Source organism: Trematomus bernacchii, unplaced genomic scaffold (assembly GCF_902827165.1).
Source record: "Trematomus bernacchii unplaced genomic scaffold, fTreBer1.1, whole genome shotgun sequence".
Lineage (NCBI taxonomy): Eukaryota > Metazoa > Chordata > Actinopteri > Perciformes > Nototheniidae > Trematomus > Trematomus bernacchii.
In genome coordinates, this window is record NW_022987973.1 from 3,054,698 (window position 1) to 3,074,566 (window position 19,869).

Genomic DNA, 19,869 nt, shown 5'->3' on the forward strand with positions numbered 1-19,869 from the left:
CTCCGTCTGACAGGGACAATATCGTTTCTGTGCACTTTAGACAGTTTTAACCAGGCTGCCTTCTATTGTGTATCTTGAAGCTTGTCTGGCAACTGCACATGGCGGTTATCCTGAAAATAAAGTATTAATTGGAGGACACATCAAGGTTGTTTCCGTCCTGTTTTTACTTTAAGTGACAATGACTAATTGGTCCAATCCACCCATGGTCTTCGGACTGCAAAACCTCAAGTCCAAAGTATAAAAGTATTATTAGTAGAATAGTGACTCTTTGTCTCTTTATCAGGAAATTCAGAGTGATTTGTTAAGGTCTGTTTAATTCTTTGTTAAAAACGTACAAAAACACACATGGAAGATATCTAAAATTCTGTACATTTATACAATTAAAAGCATATAAAACTGTTCATTGTTTTTGTTTCTTCAACAATTACAATTACATCAATATACAATCTATGAAGAAAAAGGCATAACCAATGTTCTACATTCAAACAAAACCTTACTTATTGTACACACAGTGAATAAGTACTTTTTTTTTTACATAATACAAACTGACAAAATATACTGGTTCATATGAAAAAACATACATGCAAAACAAACCTCTACAAAAAGGAGCCAATAGAAAAGATTGTGGCCAAAAATCGGCTACCATTGCACACAAATGATTGTGTCTACCCTTTTCAAAACTTCTCATATTGTGTGCAGGTGCAAAGAAGTGTGCAGAACTCACTAGAATACAATACAAACTTAAATGCAGATAAACCTGCAAACACATACAAAGAAAGACAAAAGCAGTACCTGCAATTACTGAGATTATTGGTTTCTTATCCCTTGTATCACCAAATTACTCAAATTCTAGTAGATCATAAATATGAATCTTTTCAGGTTACAATGAAACTGATTAATGGGGTGTTGAATAAACCACACTAACTTCAACAAAACCATATCAACAATAGGAAAAGCTTCCTTAAATATCCTGAATGTTTACTGAACATCTTTTGCAAACTCATGGGATAATCATGAGTCAATAAAACCACACAACAGATACATTTTGCAAAAAATATTTTCCTCGTTTCCTTGGCCAAAACATTGTATTGTCCATTCAGAACGTATGTTAGTGCATGTCTTCTTTTTGGCAATTAAAGTGATTTCAATCCTGACAGTGACTCTGCGGAGCCCAGTGAACACATGTGTTGAAGTCATATATGTTTTCCTGTCAGGAAGAAGAGCGGACGGTCCTCCTTTGCGTTGGCAGTCTGAAATTCATCGCTGAGCCTGAACCTCCACTCCTCCTCCAGCTCCAGCCTGCCCACCGTCTGCCTCAAAGAGCTGCGGTCTGCACTGATGACACACAGGGTCGCTCCTACAGGAAGGGAGGGCGATTACAACTTTTATATGATACTGAAATAATCACATATTCTGACTTTATTTATTAGGCGGAGGGTTACAGTGTTCCTTAGCTGGATTCAAAGCATCTATTGCAGTCATGGTATGCTTCTTCGTCACTTGGTCACAGGACCCCATGTGTTTTTTGGGACGTTAATGCTACATGTAGCACATTTAGGCATTCAGAATGAGATTTAAGACTTAAAGGTCCCCTATTATACTGTTTTTCATCAATTTATTATAGGTCTCAGATATATACAAAACATGTCTCTGAAGTGTTTGGCTCGAAACACCAAACAGGTCATTGCAGCATCCCATAATCCCCTCTGTTTCAGCCCTGTTTCAAAAGTGCTGATTCTCTGTCTGTTACTTTAGATGAAAATAAGGAGCCACTCCCCACGCCCCTCTGAGAGATATTTGGTTAAAAAGAAGACAATGGTGCTCTAGGAGGAGATTCAGGTGATAAGGTGGGGGGGGGTTACCTTGGTTGGTGATTGGCTAATGGTTACACAAGCCAGAAAAATCGTTATGACATCATAAAGTGGTCAAAATCTGATCAGCTCATTTTCAGACATGTTTTTATATAAATGGATCAGGACAAAAATAATCTCTTTACGCAGAGGGGACACATATTTATGTATACAAAACATGAAAAAGTGGAGTTTGCATAATAGGTGACCTTTAATGTGTAGCTTGCTCTGTACAGTATCGTTGCTCAACAACTCTACATTGCAACCACAAACTGGCATATGTTCAACAGGGTCTGTATTTGGTCTTCCTTTGTACCTTTGAGAAAGGAGAACTTCTTGAGGAACCCAGCAGTCACAAAGGAGTCAGCAAAACAGAGCAGGAGGCCACTGAACAGCAGCCCCGTGGAGCTGATGTTCACAGAGTGAGGTCTGGAACTCACAAAACACACTGTCACCTGCAGGCGGAGAGAAGAAAGTGACTTTAATACACTGTGGGGGGAATTCACAAACAATTGCACGGCTTTTGCGTACGCTAGAGCTGTGCAAATAGGACACTAAGTAACCATGTCATTCTCAGAAGGGGACAAATCTGCAAGAATGAAAACAGAATGAAAAATGTTTCTACTACATAAATGAATCAACACATTATTTTTCACTCTCCCTCTGCGAAATTAGGAAAATGCACTAGAATCCAAAAACTATTATAGTGTGTTTTGCGATGAAACACAGGTATATGAACTTTTACTTGTGTTCAGAGGTTAATAGCTTATCACAACAAAGAGCATGTGTGTGTGTATACCTCAGGTCCAAGGTTGAGATAGCAGTCCACAGACAGCACAGGGTGTGTGTAGTTCTTTGTGCTGTGTGGAAACAGCTTCTGGCTGGTGTGTTGAAGGTATTTCTCCAGGAGGAGCTGAGCAGGTGTAGCCAAGAAAAGGTGCTTGCTGTCCGGGGCACAGATGTACTGCGAGGGCCCGACTGAGGTGGGAACATCTGTCGTCTGGAGAAAGAGAAATTAAACGTTTAATACCTCTTTGTTGCCATAACATATATGTAACAAAGGTATTCACTTTAACTGTTCCATGCACACACACATTCACAGTTATATTGATAACTAGTCAAACATGTATAAGTTAGCTGACATACTATTACATGTTTTTGAAGCCTTGAAGTCCAATATGTATTCTACTGCTTACATTTGACTTGTTATGATAAATTATTTGAAAAGATTGTTCTTGTATACTGGCAAATTATACAGTATATGTTACTTTATTTACAAGTAAATAAATGAAATTGTTCTTCAAACATTTTTCTTTATTCTGCCCTGAGAATTATAATAATAATAATAATTCATTACATTATTCAGGGTTCATACACTGTTTCACCAATGATTTTCAATGACTTTTCCATGACCTTTACCTAATTTTCCATTACTCTTTAACAGCGGTACCACTGAAAATGGTTTATTTTAACATGGAACAGGAAAATAAGGTCTGAAACATGTTGTGTCTAAAACAAATCAAATAGTTGGCTTACTAGCTTCTACAGGCTAAAGCAACTAAAATCTCTCACCATCAAAATACCTCGACAGTTAAATGTCATTTTACGTTTCATTACTATACGATACAGTATTTATTATCATTATAGTATTACTATTTCGGCGATTAGCTAAAATATAAATTATATTTGATGCAACTTTAGTTACATTTCCATGACTTTTCCAAAACCTTGGGAAAAATATTGTTTTCCATAACTTTTCCAGGGCCTGGAATTAGCATTTTGAATTTCCATGACTTTTCCAGGTTTTGAATGACCGTAAGAACCCTGATTATTATTAGAGCGCTTTTCAAGGCACTCAAAGCGCTTTACAATTACACATATTAGACATGTAACAGTTATTACTGTAGACATTACACACAGGAGCAAATGATGATAATGTATGTTGAGTTGTTATGTGTCCTAAGCATCTACCTTGGTCTTGATAATAAACGTTCTGTATCCTCCGATGGCGATCTGCTTCTTCATGACGCTGAAGGCGTTGAACCGGCAGACGAGCAGGCCGGCGCTGTGCAGCCTCAGCGTGAAGTCCACATCGTGACAGGTGAAGCGGTTCTGGTCGTACTGGATGTTCTGACTCCGGTCGACATTGAGGAGAAGGAAGTCATGAAGGTGACCTCTTGAGAAGGGCTCCCTCAGTTTGTTATCTGGATAAGAACAAATAAATGCACATTTATATTAGTCATAAAGCAGAGATGTTTGTTTTGCAGTCTACTTTATCATCTTTGTGATTTGTGTTGTAGCTAAAACATTCAGACATAACTTTGAAATCTCTTTAGTTGTATGATCGTCAGTCTCTATGCTTTACATCTTGAGGTTCTGTGTGGCTGGTTATTTAAGGCACAATGGGGTTTTGTTAGATCTGAGATATTGCTTGACATAGAGAAATTGTGCTTTAAAATAATATCGGTTAAATCTTTCAGGACAACAAGTTAACACAGAATAGTTGAAGACATAACAATATGTATCTGCAGTTGAGATCTGAGGCATTTACAGCAAGAAGAATCTGCCCTAAATCCTTTAAGGCATCTTGAGGAACATGCAGTGACTCAAATATTTGTTATGTTATGATCTTAAAGTCTGTACTTTTGTAGTAACTTTTGCTTTCCCGGGGACACCAGATAACAATGAGACTTTCTGGCTAACTCATAAAGTTATTAACATGCTATGTCCCAGTCAAAAGTAACTCAAACAAATCTCGGCATGAGAGCCGTTCATTTTCAAGTATCCAGTGCAGTCAAATACAATGGCCTTTCAATAGTTACTAAATTAGTTCATTTTATGATGCTACATTATGTGTGTAGGATTACTCATATATGTTCAGTTAATTTGTATTTGCATAGACTGAAATGCTCTCAAATTCAATCTTGGGTTTTTGTGTTTCTGGATTTCTGACATGGTGACCCCTGACCTGTGAGTCCGCGGCTGCTCCACTTCCTGACCCCACACAGTCCGTAGTGTGCCAGGTCCGGACAGGCCTCCATGTGCTGTAAGATGTGCTTCAGTGACACAGCGTGCTCCACTGCTCCACTAAAAACAGTAGAAAGCAAACAGTTGTTATGTTAAAACCAACTCACAACATGAATCAATGTATTCCAACAACTAATACAAGCAACTGCAATTTTGCCTCAAATAAATAATGTGCTTGTATGTACTTGCGCGCGTCGAGGTCCACTGCGTTCCACATAACGCAGGAGTCATCGGTCAGGATGATGAAGGGCCAGACGTCGCCGGCTGGGCCCCCTCCCTCCAAACGCCGACTGCGCTCCAACTCCAAGTTGTGATACGAAAGCTCTTTTATCAGGAAGTGAGCAGCACCTAGAGACAGACGTCATGAAGGTGGTGCACTATGAGAAAAACAGCTTATACTGACTTTTGACTACTGTATGTGTCAGTGTATACGTTAAGAAGTCTCACATATATGTAATTATAAAGCAGTCACATACCTATTCCAGCTCCGTTGAAGACAGTGGGCAGAACCAGCATGATGTGGTTGGGCCAGTACTTTTTATACACGGCCATCTCATATTCTTTGACTACCAGGATATGTAGATGTGAGGCTCCATCCATAGCATGGTACAGGTTAAACAGACCATGCTCATGACGACCGGTGGTGGGGGTGAAGATTGGACTCTTGATGCAATCCGGGCTCTAGATAGGGGAGAAACATTTCATTGAAAATCAAAATATCATGACATCATCTAGGATGTCATTATTGTGATTAGAGACATTTTTAGTCACACTTAAAAAAATACAATATTTACAAAACATCCTCAAAAAAGCAAAATCAGCTGTGCACAAACCTGCATGACAACAAATAGGGACAAGGGTACCACAATAAACAATGTTCCCTAAAGGATGGTGTCAGCCATATTCAGGCCTGTAGCACCATCTAGTGGTGTCTAAGGGTGTTGCACTGTGCCCCATCCAGCAAACCACCACCAATAGTGATGTGTTTTTTTAAGTGTGTACCTAGAAGAGTTTAACTGAAATATAAACACTGATAATGTTTCTAAGCAGGACAATTTCGTATATCATCATTGTTCTTTTGCAATCTAAGAAAGGCTAAATGGGTGGTACATATCACCTTCTATCTTGTTTAGTATTTATTTTTTAATTATTTGTATAATTTCTTCAGATTTTTCAAATCTACTGTCAAGGTGACTCTGAGCCTACTGAGCTACATATATCCTCAAGTATAGTAGTGATTTTCAGCCTAAAACGCCAGTAGACTCCATAAGATGTGTTTTCAGGGTTAAAACCACAGCTTCAAAATGTGTCTGTCCAAAAACAACAATCTAATATCACACAAAGGTAATGCAGCAATTCCAACTCTAGCTGTGTGAGGTTTTGGAAAATAAATCGGGGTTTTAGCTACTTATGAGCCAGTTTTTTTTTGTTTCACTAAGGAAGGACTTACCCAATCGGAGGTGAGCGGCAGCCGCATGCTCTCCAGCTGGCCTCCTGATTGGCTGAAGCTGAAGTAGTGCTCTTTAGACTTGGGGATGATGAAGTACAGCTGGATCTCTTCCCCAAGCAGCAGGTGGGTGAATGTGAAGGCATGCAGTGTGGACTCATACATCTGAATATAAAGTAAAAGAGGACATACATTATCAGCTGAGTCATTGAGATTTCAAAAGCAGTGTGTGATGTCAGTTATCAGATGGTGTGTTCTGCTGACCTGGTATCTGGGGTTGATGCCCAGGTACTGATGACACTGTTCACAGTGATGGTATGTGTTGTAGGCCGCATATTTAGACAGCTTGATCCTGGATGTCCGCCTACGTAGGTAAACATCTTCCTGGCGCACAGGGTTTCCTTGGAAAGACAACAGGGGCAAAGACAGATAAGGACAATAGCACAACATACATGTAGGGTCTTAGGATTTGTATTTATAAGTAAGACATTAGAGAACATCAATGTTTTTTAAATATAGTTTAATTGTGTGAGAATATATTGTAATTATATTATATTATTAATTATTAATTATTATTATATATTGTATTGTGTTTGTGTGTGTGTTCTGACTGTGCCTACCATCAGCACTTGATTTATATCCAGGGCAGTAGACAGAGCTGATTTCCTCATATTTGGGGTCATGGATGGTGTAGTCAAAGGGCATCGTCTTCACAATGTCTGGGTTGGGCCAGGAAACATTGGATGGGTGGTACAGCACCCCCTCAGCCTGACAGCCTTTATAAACACATTTAAAATGGCATGCATTACATTTGGAGTTTACAGCATGAGGAGAATTCAATATAAGCATATATTCTAAAGACAAATTGACAAAATCCTCAATATACGATCATATGATTTAGCAGCAACAATAGTGAAACACTGAAAATAACATGAACATAATGAAAATTAAGGTAGATTGGATAGCCAGAGAAACAGTGGCAACTGCCAAAAATATACTCACTGTAGTTGATGTCTTCTTCATCGTAGATATCCACCTCCATCAACCTGATCAGCATCCGGGACAGAATACCCAGGAAGTGCAGGTACGCTCCTGTCTTACCCACCTGACGATGACAAGAGAAATGTAAACAAACAGACTATCTTGAGCTTGAGTTTGAATACAAAAAGAAATGAAGACAATAAGAACCTGTGGAGGTCCACTGAGCAGCAGCCTGCGAGGATGAAAGTTGTCGCTTCGTCCTTCAGTGCGGTTGCTGCTGTCCATGTGGTAGGAGCGAGGGACCGTCCACTGGCGATAGTACAGTGACTGCTCTGTACATGTCATCATCTTACTCAGCAAGGGCCTGCACACAAAATATTTCGTAATGAATTTCATCTGAGGTATCATCTGATTTCTACGATACAATACCTTTTTTACCCTCACAGGATTTTAATTCCAAACATTATTTCACAATGAGCCAATTGACTTTATCTTAAACAGTAAGATGAACATGTGTTGGTCTGCCTGAATTACGAAAAATCAACAATTTCTGATTGCTACACGCTGGTGGCTGATAAATGGTGAGCTTTTATATCACACTGTATGTATTGTTGTGTTTCACTTTTACCTGAAGCTGCTTGCCCATGCGACAGACATGTGCGGCAGGAATGATGTACATCGGGGAAGCCCGCTGCTGTCACTGGCTGTGATAATATCGTAGAGGGCCCGAGGGAGGAGCACAGAGGGCGGGCGACTCACACCTCGCGCCCAGGAGCAGCTCAGGTGAGGAGAGGAGGCTCGCGGAGACAAGGAGCCAGAGGAGGTGGATTTGGAGTGTTGGCGACGTGACTGAGCAGAGGGAGGGGGTTGAGGGTTGGGTATTTGCATTTGGGAGTGGGGCTGGGGCTGGGAAAGTGTTTGAGTGTGGGGTTGGGAATTTGTTTGTGCCTGGGAAAAACTCTGCACTTGAGGTTGGTGTAATGGAGTTGGAGGATATGGAAAAGACTGAGAGGGCTGAGGTTGGAGTTGAGTCTGTGATTGTGAGGGAGGTTGAATGGTGTCTGTTGTTCCTTTCTGGACATTTGGAGAGGTGGTGCTTTGTGCAGGGAAGGGATCTGAAGCTCCGCCCTCTGGACATGACTGGAGCTGCTGGCTGCTGGACAGAGGGGAGTCCCCTGGAAACATAAGGAAGGGAGTAAGTAGAAAATAAATAATAAGTTGCGAGTGAACACACATTTTTTTAAATCTCACACTATAGTTCATTGTATCTCACCATTCTCTTGTCCCTCCTCCTCATTGTCAGTACTGCTGAGTTTCTCTGCGTCACTCTCCAGCAGGTCACTTCCTGGTCCGGGGTTGTGTGGGGGTCGAGACTCTGCTCTCACTAGATAAGCAGCCAGACCTAGCTCTTGTTCGAGTGTGGTTCGCTGAAGGTAGGAGCAGCTTATCACTCTGAGATCACAGTACTTCAATGACCTGAGGGCAGAATAAATTCACTGTTTAAACTCCAGATTATATTTACCTCACCGTCTGTGGCTTACCTGGAAGTACACAATGGCGTAACACTTTTAAATTACGTAGAGGAGATTTCATTATTCTCAGGTTTGCTTTAAAATAAAACCTGATTTCTTTACATAAAGTTAACATTTCCCAATGGAAAATAACTATGAGTGTTGGGAAGATTCGGTTGAGGTTTTTCATGAAAGTCATGGAGTTAGGATTAGAGCTTTTGGTGTGTACCTTGGCATAGATTCTCCCTGGGGCTCGGCTCCTGATAGGATCAGGATGCAGGGAAGGGCCTCCAGCTCCAGGTAGGTCTGAGGAACCCAGTCAGCATCCTGGATCTTCAGCCAGGTCTAAAGGACAGATAATATGCAATTTTCATTCAGTGTATGTGTAATTCTCTACTCGTAAAAACACAAATCATTCAAGTATTTATCCTGTATCTCATGATATTATGACCCACTAGCCCACCTTGATCTGATCAGTGAAGCTCTGTCCAATACTCAGAGCCTGGTTTGGATTCCCCAGTATGATTTCAAAAGTGTCCTCCAGACCCAGCTGCCTCCTCACTCTGGAGAGCCGCCGGTGGGCCCATGCTGCCAGAGACTGAGAGGGGATCCGCAGCAGGACCATGTGCCCATGGTGGGTGGGACATTGCTGGGCCGCAGTGAGCAGTGATTGTACAATCTCTAGGGTCTCCACTGATGTGTGTTTGTGGAGATTGTGGGAGCTGCCGATTTTGCCGGATGCAGCCATCAGAGCCACGCAGTAGTGTTGGATCAAAACTGTGGTTCGGATCACAGAGCTGTGCAATTTAGGAAACCTGGGACAAAGAGAGACATTTTAACGGCTTTTACGCTTTTGTGTACAGTAGGCATTCAAGTTATTCAGACTTGCTTATGAATAACAGGGTGTTTGTTTTGATTAAATATGTGTTTGTTTTACCTTTCTTCCAGAGCAGATGCCATGCTTTCAAAGGATGAATCATAACGCATCAGAGGCAGACTGCTCCCTGAGCGGGTTGACTCTAAAAGCTCCGACACACCAAAGTAGCGCGTCTTCTCGTGATACAGGTCCACATCCTACACAAAAACACACAATGTAACACGTGAAAACTCGCAACCAACGTGCAGATATGTGCCACAATTGTGCGTTTGTATCACACAGAGAAATCAGTCTTACATTACTGAATGCAGAGGGCCAGTGGATCTCATTGTAGGGACTGATGCGGGTATACTGTGTCTGCAGAGCGAAGGGGAAGGAGGTGACGTGGAGAATCAGGATGTTTGGAGCATCTCTGACCTGACGGGAGTTTAACAGCTGATCCACCAGACCCAGTCCACTATCTGAGTTACTGTGGGAAGAACAGAATGAGAGAAAGAGACAGAGACTCAGAAAAGGAGAAAACGCACTTTACTGCTTTGTTGATGCTCTTGTTTTACCAGGTTGTTGCGTTGAATAAAGTTATCATTCTGCACCAATTTCTCACACACACTCACACACACACACACACACACACACACACCTGTTAATGTCCCAGTGGGCGTGGTCATGGACCAGGATGTAGAGTGTGTAGGAGTTGCTTTGTGCTTCCTGGATGAGGTTTTCAATTCGTGCCTGAGCGTTCTGGTCCATCTTGACCACATATCGCTCAGCCTCCCGTTGAGACACACACTCCTGGTCTAAACCCCCCAGCTCCTGAAGGACCCCTGAGATAAGCAGCCAAAGAAAATAGGATCAACAGGAAATATACACACAACAGGAAATATACACACAATATTTAAAAGACAACAAATGAATGAAAAAATACTGCTATGGAATAAAGAGCTATGTCACCAACCAGAGCTCCAGAGGTGGAAAACAGTTTGCTGAAATGTGACCTCAGAGGGCGGGACCAGGATGAGGAAGCTGACCCGGTCGAAGGAGCCAAGATCCAGGTTCTGTGTGCTGGAGTCTGCTATGGCACAGACATGGGACAGCAGCTTTCTGGCCACCGCCAGCTGGATGGGACGAACCTCACGCCACTTTACGGAGTATTCTACACACAGACACAAATTCATGTCATCATATTCAATCAAATATGTATTTTAAATATATTGATAGTCCTGTTAACAACTGTGCAAAATGAGAATGGGACACAAAAATATACATGAAGATATCATCTATGACTATTCTTTCATATTTTCTATTGAATAAAAATGAATTCCAAGGAAGAGTTGCATCAGCAATTTGACAAAAGGCAAAACAAAGAAAAATACAAGTAAGACTAAACCAAATGGTGTTTAATAAAAAAAAAAAATGAAATCGTTTGGATTACAGTTGTGGAAAAACCTTCTTAGAGTCTTTTCAACCTTTCTGTGTCTCACCTGAACAGGTGTCCTTGGGACTTGAAGCTCTCTCTTTAGGGCTGGGTGAGTCTTTTGAATTCTTTGGACTGGGTGTGTCTTTGGGACTGTGTGTAGTTTTAAGACTCTTCTCTTCAGCTGAGTCCTGACTACTGGATAGGGGAGAGGGCTCGTTGCTGTCTACGGTGGCACTATCCAGCAGGGAATCCAAATCACCGTCTGAGAAACAGAAAGGCACACCTCAGGTTTATGAATCGTGCCAAAAAAAACCTGAATATACACAGAAATGTGATTATAAAAAACTAAGACAGACCCTGTCCGAGAGTATTGCAGTAGTGGATGAGTTCCTGGGCAGCACCAAGGGAGAGCTGGTGGTTTATTTCTTTAAGACCCTCATTGGGAGAGTACATACTCTCTGCCAAGGCACGACACTGGTGTTTACCTGCAACACACACAAAGGCAATAAAATAAAAGTCTGCTTATTATTTCTGTTTAATGCTCTGGTAAATTTAACAACATTTACATGCATACAAAAACAAAACTCCCACCTGTGACGACCACACAGGACTGAGTTTCCTGTCCCGGTACAGTGACGATAATGACCACGTAGTTGGTGTTTTCAAGACGTCCTTCCATCAACCTGATGACTGTTTGCTGAAGGCCTTGAGCCAAAGAACCAATCTTCTCCCCTAACACCACCACGCCCTCTCCACAAGACGACGCAGCCAGCTGGGCCAGCCAAGGAAGCTGACTGGGGGTCAAAGGTTGTTGGCTCTGGGGAAGTAGGGACAGATGCTGGGGGAGCCCAGGCAGGATGGAAGAGGTCTGGAGACAGAGTAGAGAAGAATTAAGCTATGTTTTTTTTTGGTAATATATATTTTATTGACATTTGGCAGCAAACAATTACACAGCGTTTTTTGAAGACATAGTAATTGTACATCTTAAGTTTGTCTGTCCGAAATGCCTTTTTCTTTTTTACACAAAGATAAAATAAAAACAGTAAAAAGTACGAACATTACGAACATTAGGGAGTGATCAGGACTTCACAGTAAAATCATACGTTTGTAAAAATTAAATCTGGCCTATGAGGTTTTACGAAATCAGTCCACTTTCTCCATCGTGACACAAATAGCTATGTTTTAATACACATGTGCTGTTACCCAACAATGACTAATTTGTTGTTTGATGTAATTTGCCTTTTAGTCTTATTTAAGGATGTTGCCTCATTTATGTGACAAATGTTATGCTCTTTGCCAGGACTCGCTTGTAAAATAGATTCTAAATGTATTATTATAATATACAGGGAATATTCCTGGTAAAACATTGGTAAAAGCTTTACTTAAAAACGATATTCTTTCTATATGATATCATATGTAATGTAACATTTGATTATGGGACAGTCTCAGACGTCTGACCTCTATGCCGTAGTGCCTCCCTTGGCTGGCCGGTGTTTGAGGCTGCTGGTACTGTCTGATCTCGCTGAGGTGAGACTCCCTCCATGACCTCATGAATATCTGCTCCAAGTCCTCTATCAGGGGCACCTGGTCAGGACCTGGGATGAATACATGTGGTGGACAAGAATGCAAAATACATTAGAGAATTTAATTTAAATTCTAGTTTGGTGATAAACAAAAGAAAGTTATAATATTGATTCATTGTTAAAACCTGCCTCCTAGTGGCCATTATTAAAACAGCAAGGATATCATGAAGGGTCAATCTTCTGCCTGCTCTTTGGATTCAAGGATTCAAGGCTTTCATTGTCATATGTACATAGCTACAGTGTACCGGTAGTTATGACAATGACATTTTTAGGTCACAGGCTCCTCCAACAGTGCAACACAATAAAACTGATAGTGCAGGTAAATAAAAAGTAAACAAACACTGAAATAAAGCGGAAAAAAGGCAGAGTTGGAAAGGAGCAAAAGACACGGCAGCCCTCATCACCGGCGCCATCTTATGTGAAAGGTGTATGTGTAAAGCCTTTCTTCTACAATAAGGTTTTACACTGACCTAGCTGAACAAGGTAGTAGACTGTGAGAAGAATCTGCATCTCTGTGGACAATGGCTGAATGGGTGATGGTCCGTAGTGCTGGTAGACTCTGGGGAGTGTCTGGGAGCTCAGGTAACAGCTCTGGAGCAGAGAACTGACGAGCACTTCATTGATGTTTCCAGTCAGCTGAGGGAGAGAGCCATGCCCTGTATCAATGAGACAGATGAACACAGTGAGGAGGCTGGAAATAACTTGGACTCAGGTGGTGGATTTGACAATACACGTTAGCCGATCAAATTCACTTCTTTATGCGTGGTAATGTTTCTTCTGGAATAACTTGTTCCTAAACATGACAAGAGATAGCCAAAAAAACACAATGCAGACATCTTCATGGGTCAATTGCGCCTACACTTCTGTTTTATGATAAGAAAAGACTCTAAACATTTGTATTATTTGCTATATTATATTTTGAATTGCTTTGTATTTCTATCAGTTACTTAAGAAAGTCTTGCAATGAACCCAAGTGGAGAACAGTTATTGTACAGGATTGAGTCGTGGGAAAATGCAGTTCTATCTAATCCCAAGGGACAGAGTGGGGTAATAGTAGGGATAGGAATATATAATAGAGGCACAAAGGGAACTTAAGTGGAACTGACAAGTTTGTTGCTTGGAGAGGTGAAGGACAGATAGGTGATGAATACAAAAACAGAAAAAAAACACCGGGTATAGGTGGTGGTTTGGAGCAGAGAAGATGGAGAGGATGATGAGTTGACAGGTGATACAAAGAGGTGAAAAGGTTGGAGGGCGGGCACATAGACTGAGGAAAGGCCTCAGGAGTTGGCTGACCTCTAACCTGTGAGGAGAGTCACCCTAACCTGACCATCTGTTGGGCAAAGACCTGAAAACATGTTGACCTGCTTGAGAAAGTCCAGTACTTAGAGCTGGTTGTCAAATGATCACCAAACACCAGCTGGTCATTAATGACTTTGACTGATTTGTGAGTCAACTCTGTCACAAGTACAAATACACTTGTGTAGAGAAAGTGCATTTTATCATCCAATATCAGTGATAAAGTTGCTGATCTCACCTTTGAAGATGACAGGTTGCAGTCTGCAGGTGTGCAGCAGCTGATCAGGGATTGTTACTGCCAGCCCTGGTGGAGAAAGTAGGGTCAAGGAAGACTGCGAGGAACTCAGCGGGGCTGCAGTCTCTGGAGAAACAAATACATGTGCCTTTAAAAAAAAGACCCACTCAAACGTCATTTCTGTTTATATGCCAAATGTCTCTTCTATTATTTTACCTGATCTGGCTCCATTTGTGAGGAGAGAGGACATGGATGATGCTGCTGAGGTTGATGAAGATGGTGGGGTCTTCACAGCGCTCTCCGTCACACTGTTGGCAGAGGACTCAGGCGACCAGCCCTTATGCCTCTTTTTTGGAGGACCAGCGTTTGCATGGGACCCTGCAGAATAGAGAAAAATATCAGTGAGCACATTGGCGAAAATGTTTATACGTTTAATGTTAACAACATACTAACGGATAATTTCCCCCCATTTTTTTATTCAACTTTAAAACATATATTTTTTTATTTTAATAATTGTTTTAGATGTTCATATTACAGTTGTTTCTCCTTTTTCCTAAGCTAAGGAATATTTTTGCTGCTCCTGCTTTATATTAGTCTCTGCAATTTCATTTTAGGAGTTTTATTTTTTTCCCGCTCTTTCTCAGTGACATACTTTCAACAAAACAGTTTACTTTAAGAATTATTTCCAGAGGAGTCACCTTTCTTATTCTAATAACCCATAAATCAACCGAATAAACACTAAATGATGTTTTAGGGTAGGCTTCTGTGGATACAGTAATGCAGTTGTATTTTAGTCATACATTAACCTGTCTCTTCCTCTTCCTGTCAAACTCTGTTGAAATGCAGTAATAGGCAGACACATAAAAGCTCCACTTGTTAAAAGGGTCATGAAAAAAACAACATTGACAGGAAGGAAGCTTTTCATTCAGCGGGAAAGCTAAGAGATAGAAGAGACAGAGAGGGGATTTTATAACCCTGTTTAATAGAGGTGACAGACAGAAGGAGAGGGAGGGAGAGCCGGAGAGACAAAGGACAACCCCCCACACACACTGCAGCTGCCTGGCCCTGTAATGCAGAGTTTTACAACACACACACACACACACACACACACACACACACACACACACACACACACACACACACACACACACACACACACACACACACACACACACACACACACACACACACACACACACACACACACACACACACACACACACACACAGATAGTGTTCCCTCTCAGAGGTATGAAGAAATCAAGGGGAGGGGCTTAATGACAACAGACCATGTTTACATGTAGTGAGATATTATGGTTAGTTCGTTAGTTTTCAGATTTCTTCAATAAGCTCTTTAGTTTTGGCATATTTCAAAAGTGGTTTAACAACAAGTATTTAAACTATTTAATATTTTTGGCATATTTAAAAAAAAAAAACACAATATGAAAAGTTGTGCTTTTCTCAAAGGGATTATTTTCAGGAATCAAGATGAAATAAAGATTATATAACCTCGAAACCCACACTAACATTAAGTGTAAATTCAAAGTATTAACACTGCACGCTCATAACACCATTCTGATAAATACATTGTTATCATAACAATAAGCATCTAAATGTTTTAAAATACATATCACACAAACACATCCTTTTGGATAATAGCAGGATTATATAGCAGAGGTATAGCTGTGCACCATGTGTACCTGTAGCTGAGGGTCTCCCAGGACCCGACTGATTTAAAGATGGCTGGGCGACGGAGGGAGCAACATGGATGCCATTTGTCAGCGGGTGGGGGGCATCAGCTACTTGAGGCAGATTAACCGGGTCCGAATTTGACCCTGCTGTGTACACATAGAAGAAAGTGTGTAAAAAACATTAATTACTATGACTTTTCATAAAAAATAGCCATCTGCTAGTTTAATCAAGAAAGGGTGTCTGTCAAAAACATTTGCCATATTTATTCAATGATCTCATAGTCCAACTAGAGACTTCAGGCTGGAACAACAAATTATTATTTTCATTATAAATTAATTTGCTATCGAGGTCAATTATTTGTCAATAATGTCAGAAAATAGTGAACCATTTCTATCCCAGACATGTTGTGTGTGTGTGTTACCTGTGTAGCCACCAGGTGTGTGTAAAGGGAGTGTAGGTGCCGTGTTTGGTGGCGGTTCATCTGATGCCACATGGCCTTCTGGGAGAATGGACACCGTCTGTCTCATCCTGCCATCTAAAACACACACAGACACACAATTTGAGTAAATGTATATGACGAGAGACAGAGACATTTCCGGAGGTAGTTTGGCACATTAACTTATTTGTGGTGCAAGTGTGTCTGGAAATACTTATGAGTAATAATTGCTGGACACAGTTTCTGTTTCAATCAGAAGGAAACACATTTTATAATCCTCCCTTTCTCCTATTTCATACTCCTTTCATAAAAAAAGCCAGGAAAAGGGTCACTTTGTGAGGAATGAGACCAATGAGACCAACATGTTCCACTGACAGTGAACACGCAATGTGTTAAACTCGTGTCTGTCTCTGCTCTGCTATCACAAACATTTAAATCAACCTGTTTAGTTTGATTAATGATAACTGTAGGGCTACAGTAATCTCTTATGGACACAGAGTAAGCAGAGTTCCCCATTGCGGCATAGCAACAGACTTGTTTTTCTCAGAAACACGTTGCATAATCTCCTCAATATCAGAACCTCTTCACGCTTTGAAAAGATGATCCAAAGAGCTTACTGGCAATAACATGTACTTTCATTGTCAACACAGATACACCAAACATCTTTCTCAGATAAAGAAGTCTACATTTGTATTTCCCTCTGCAATAACAGGAGAAAGAATTAAGAGCCAAGTGGAAACAACATGGTAATGTTAGAAGATTCACATGATTAGTGTGCATTTTACAGAAATGTTTACAAGGCTGTGTCCATAAAAGCATTTTAATTTGATGGGTGACCTCTAGGCTGTGGCCTCTGTGTCACCTTTCACCTGTCCTCAAGGCTTTACTAGCTGTCCATCTGGTCAGACCCATACACACATTGTTTTCCCATCCCAATACAAATCAGATTTTTAGACTTTCATGTTACAATGCTAGACCTAAATATAAATACCTTTAATGTAATACATTGATCAAGCTTTGGCTTTAAGTTCCCACCCATTTTATCAATGTTTTTCTTCACTTGTTTGAGTTCAATAAAGAAGAGATGCACTAATGGCCACTGCTTTTTATCTAATCATCTAAATCAAATCCTAAGAATGTCCACATTTGGTGGGATAAAATGAATCCAGTTGCCAAATAAAACACGGTATCCATCTCTCACCGTGTCCCCTCCAGCAGATGGGAGCTCCTTTCACCAGCACGCCCTGGTTGTTCCTATACAGATGGTGCTTCAAGTGCTTCTGTTTCTTGGGCTGGGTGCTGAGCTTCAGGTTAATGTGGTTGGAGAACTCAGTGAAATAGCGAAAGCCTTTCTCTCCGCAGCCCATACAGTTTCCTAAGAAGCCTGGAGGGTGAACACATGCGAAATGTAATGTAATGTTTTCAACAGGCTGCATTATATGTTTCTACAGTTGTACATCTAGCAATCTTGGTCCTGTAAAAAATACATTGTCAACTACTTTAAAGGATAGTGCACCATTAGTTTTAGGAGTGATAGTATGTTTTGAATCTGGAGAGTCTGGGTTGCTGTTTCCATATGTCTTAGGACTTGTTGCTAAGCTTGTCCCATCTCCTCTGTATTTGAACCACAGACCCAAGATGGATTATCTTAGTAAAGGTATTTACAAAAAGGAGTCCTGAAGGTTGACATTGTGACTTTTTATCAAACAGTGATGATATTTCCTGTTTCTCTGCGCGTCTCCTGCCTCACCTAGCAGTGCGTTGTGACCCCGTTCGTCTGGAAGGAAGCGGCGGTCCACGGCACACACCAGCAGGGTTTCCGGGAGGGAGGGGGACTTCACCCCCACCAACATGAACCCAGCGGACACATCCAAGGGATCTGATGCCAGCGAGGACAGACGCAGGTCCCGGCCTGCCTGACAGAAGCCTGTGGGAAGGAAAAAACAGGTATTTGGTCACTTTTCTTTGACTTTTGGATGGCTTTATATTGACGAGCAATGATATGCACGATGCAGACTGCTACTTTTCTGCTTCTGTTGTCTCCTGGTGCAAATAGTAACTGTAATGCAGTGCAGTAAGAAATGTGCAGGATGTTTTCTTAGATCTTGTGTGTGTGTGTACAAACCATCTGTTGTGCAACATCCCTCAGGTGGGGTCTTCATCTGATAGGGTAGTGGAGGACTGTTAGACTCGGAGCCATCTTCATCATCGTCATCATCATTCTCTGTACGGCCTATTGGAATACACAAATAAATATTCATATTTTAATGATAAACAAGTGGATAAAGATTTAAGGAAATACACTATTTTGTTGAACAGTTTATCCACACCTTCTCTTTTGCATCGCTGCAACCCACCATTATGTGTCAATGGCTGCTCTGTCTCGAGGTAAAGCTGTGAGAAAACAGGCCGGGGCACCACGGTGTTGGACCTCAGCGAGGCCTCAATGGAGTTATGGAGGACTTCCTCAAAGCGCGTGGTCCGCAGCTGGCCTGCATAGGAGTTCCCCATTGGTGTCCTGCAAAAAATATTCTGTTAACTTTGTCCGGAGTATTTGACAGCAATTACGTTGCATTGACTATTTAACAAGAGCTCAATGCGGTAAGTGTCTAATGAACTTTATAATAGTCAACCTTTTAAACTTTCAGGTATTCAAAGTATAGACTAACCAGCCCTTCTATTTACTGCATGATTTAGTATTTAAGTAGTTTCAGTTTGAGAAAGAAACTGAATAAATATCAGTCATATCTGACTAACTATGTCCTCTTAAGAAAGAAAAAATAATGAAATAAACTCTGACAACAAAAGGATTCTGTTGGTCATAATAGTAAACACAAAGAAAATGAAATATTGAAAGTTTAAGCCCTCTGACAGAAGAAGAACACATGCACTGCTTTATATTGTCAAGTCTAAAGCCTCACACACACACACACACACACACACACACACACACACACACACACACACACACACACACTCACATTATGCACCGATGAATAGACACACACATTGAAATCCAGTGAAAGCACATCTCTTTCACATCTCTGGCACAGTAACACACACAGTCCCGCACACACACATTGAGAGTGGATGGCATCTGTCCAGACAGCATGCCGTAAAATCAGCTGCTCTGACAGAGTCAGGACACCCTGACCTAGACGCTGCACTGTTTTTCTCTCTCTCACTATGCATCTCTCTGGTTTTCTCTCTGGTTCGCCTCTCCTCTGCTCTCCAACACAAGAGGAACATGCCAAAAAAGCAATTATTTGAAAGTAAATGTCAAAATGTGCCCTGAATAATGTTGCGGTTCAACATAAAAAAATGAATACATTTGCTCTAAATAATTAGATTTATTGTTTTAGTCAATGTGTTCAGGTTTTTGTAGTTTTACATTTTTATTGATTTTAAAATGTGTGTTTGAGGCTTTTGGAAAAAAACCTATTTAGAAGACTTAAAGGTGGGGTAGGTAATTTTGGAGAAACCAGCTCGAGATCGCTAGAATTTGAAAATACACA

At 41.0% G+C, this 19,869-nt stretch overlaps 1 protein-coding gene across 1 annotated transcript; it reads right to left on the bottom strand.

Moving 5' to 3' along the window:
• Positions 1-316: 316 nt before the first annotated feature.
• On the bottom strand, positions 317-18,865 carry greb1 (growth regulating estrogen receptor binding 1). The gene is made up of 33 exons (XM_034116645.1): positions 18,685-18,865; positions 18,480-18,587; positions 18,105-18,281; positions 17,556-17,738; positions 16,340-16,453; positions 15,927-16,064; positions 14,444-14,605; positions 14,231-14,353; positions 13,164-13,349; positions 12,569-12,705; positions 11,702-11,978; positions 11,467-11,595; positions 11,175-11,372; positions 10,649-10,846; positions 10,334-10,517; positions 9,991-10,162; positions 9,754-9,890; positions 9,280-9,631; positions 9,046-9,161; positions 8,579-8,781; positions 7,934-8,480; positions 7,513-7,669; positions 7,327-7,429; positions 6,945-7,100; positions 6,589-6,725; positions 6,328-6,489; positions 5,354-5,558; positions 5,063-5,225; positions 4,819-4,937; positions 3,822-4,054; positions 2,650-2,850; positions 2,167-2,305; positions 317-1,357 (listed from the first exon to the last, which is right to left on the bottom strand). Exons 1-33 carry the CDS (start codon positions 18,863-18,865, stop codon positions 1,194-1,196), a joined length of 5,961 nt encoding a protein of 1,986 aa, XP_033972536.1. The 3' UTR covers positions 317-1,193.
• Between the last annotated feature and the right edge of the window lie 1,004 nt (positions 18,866-19,869).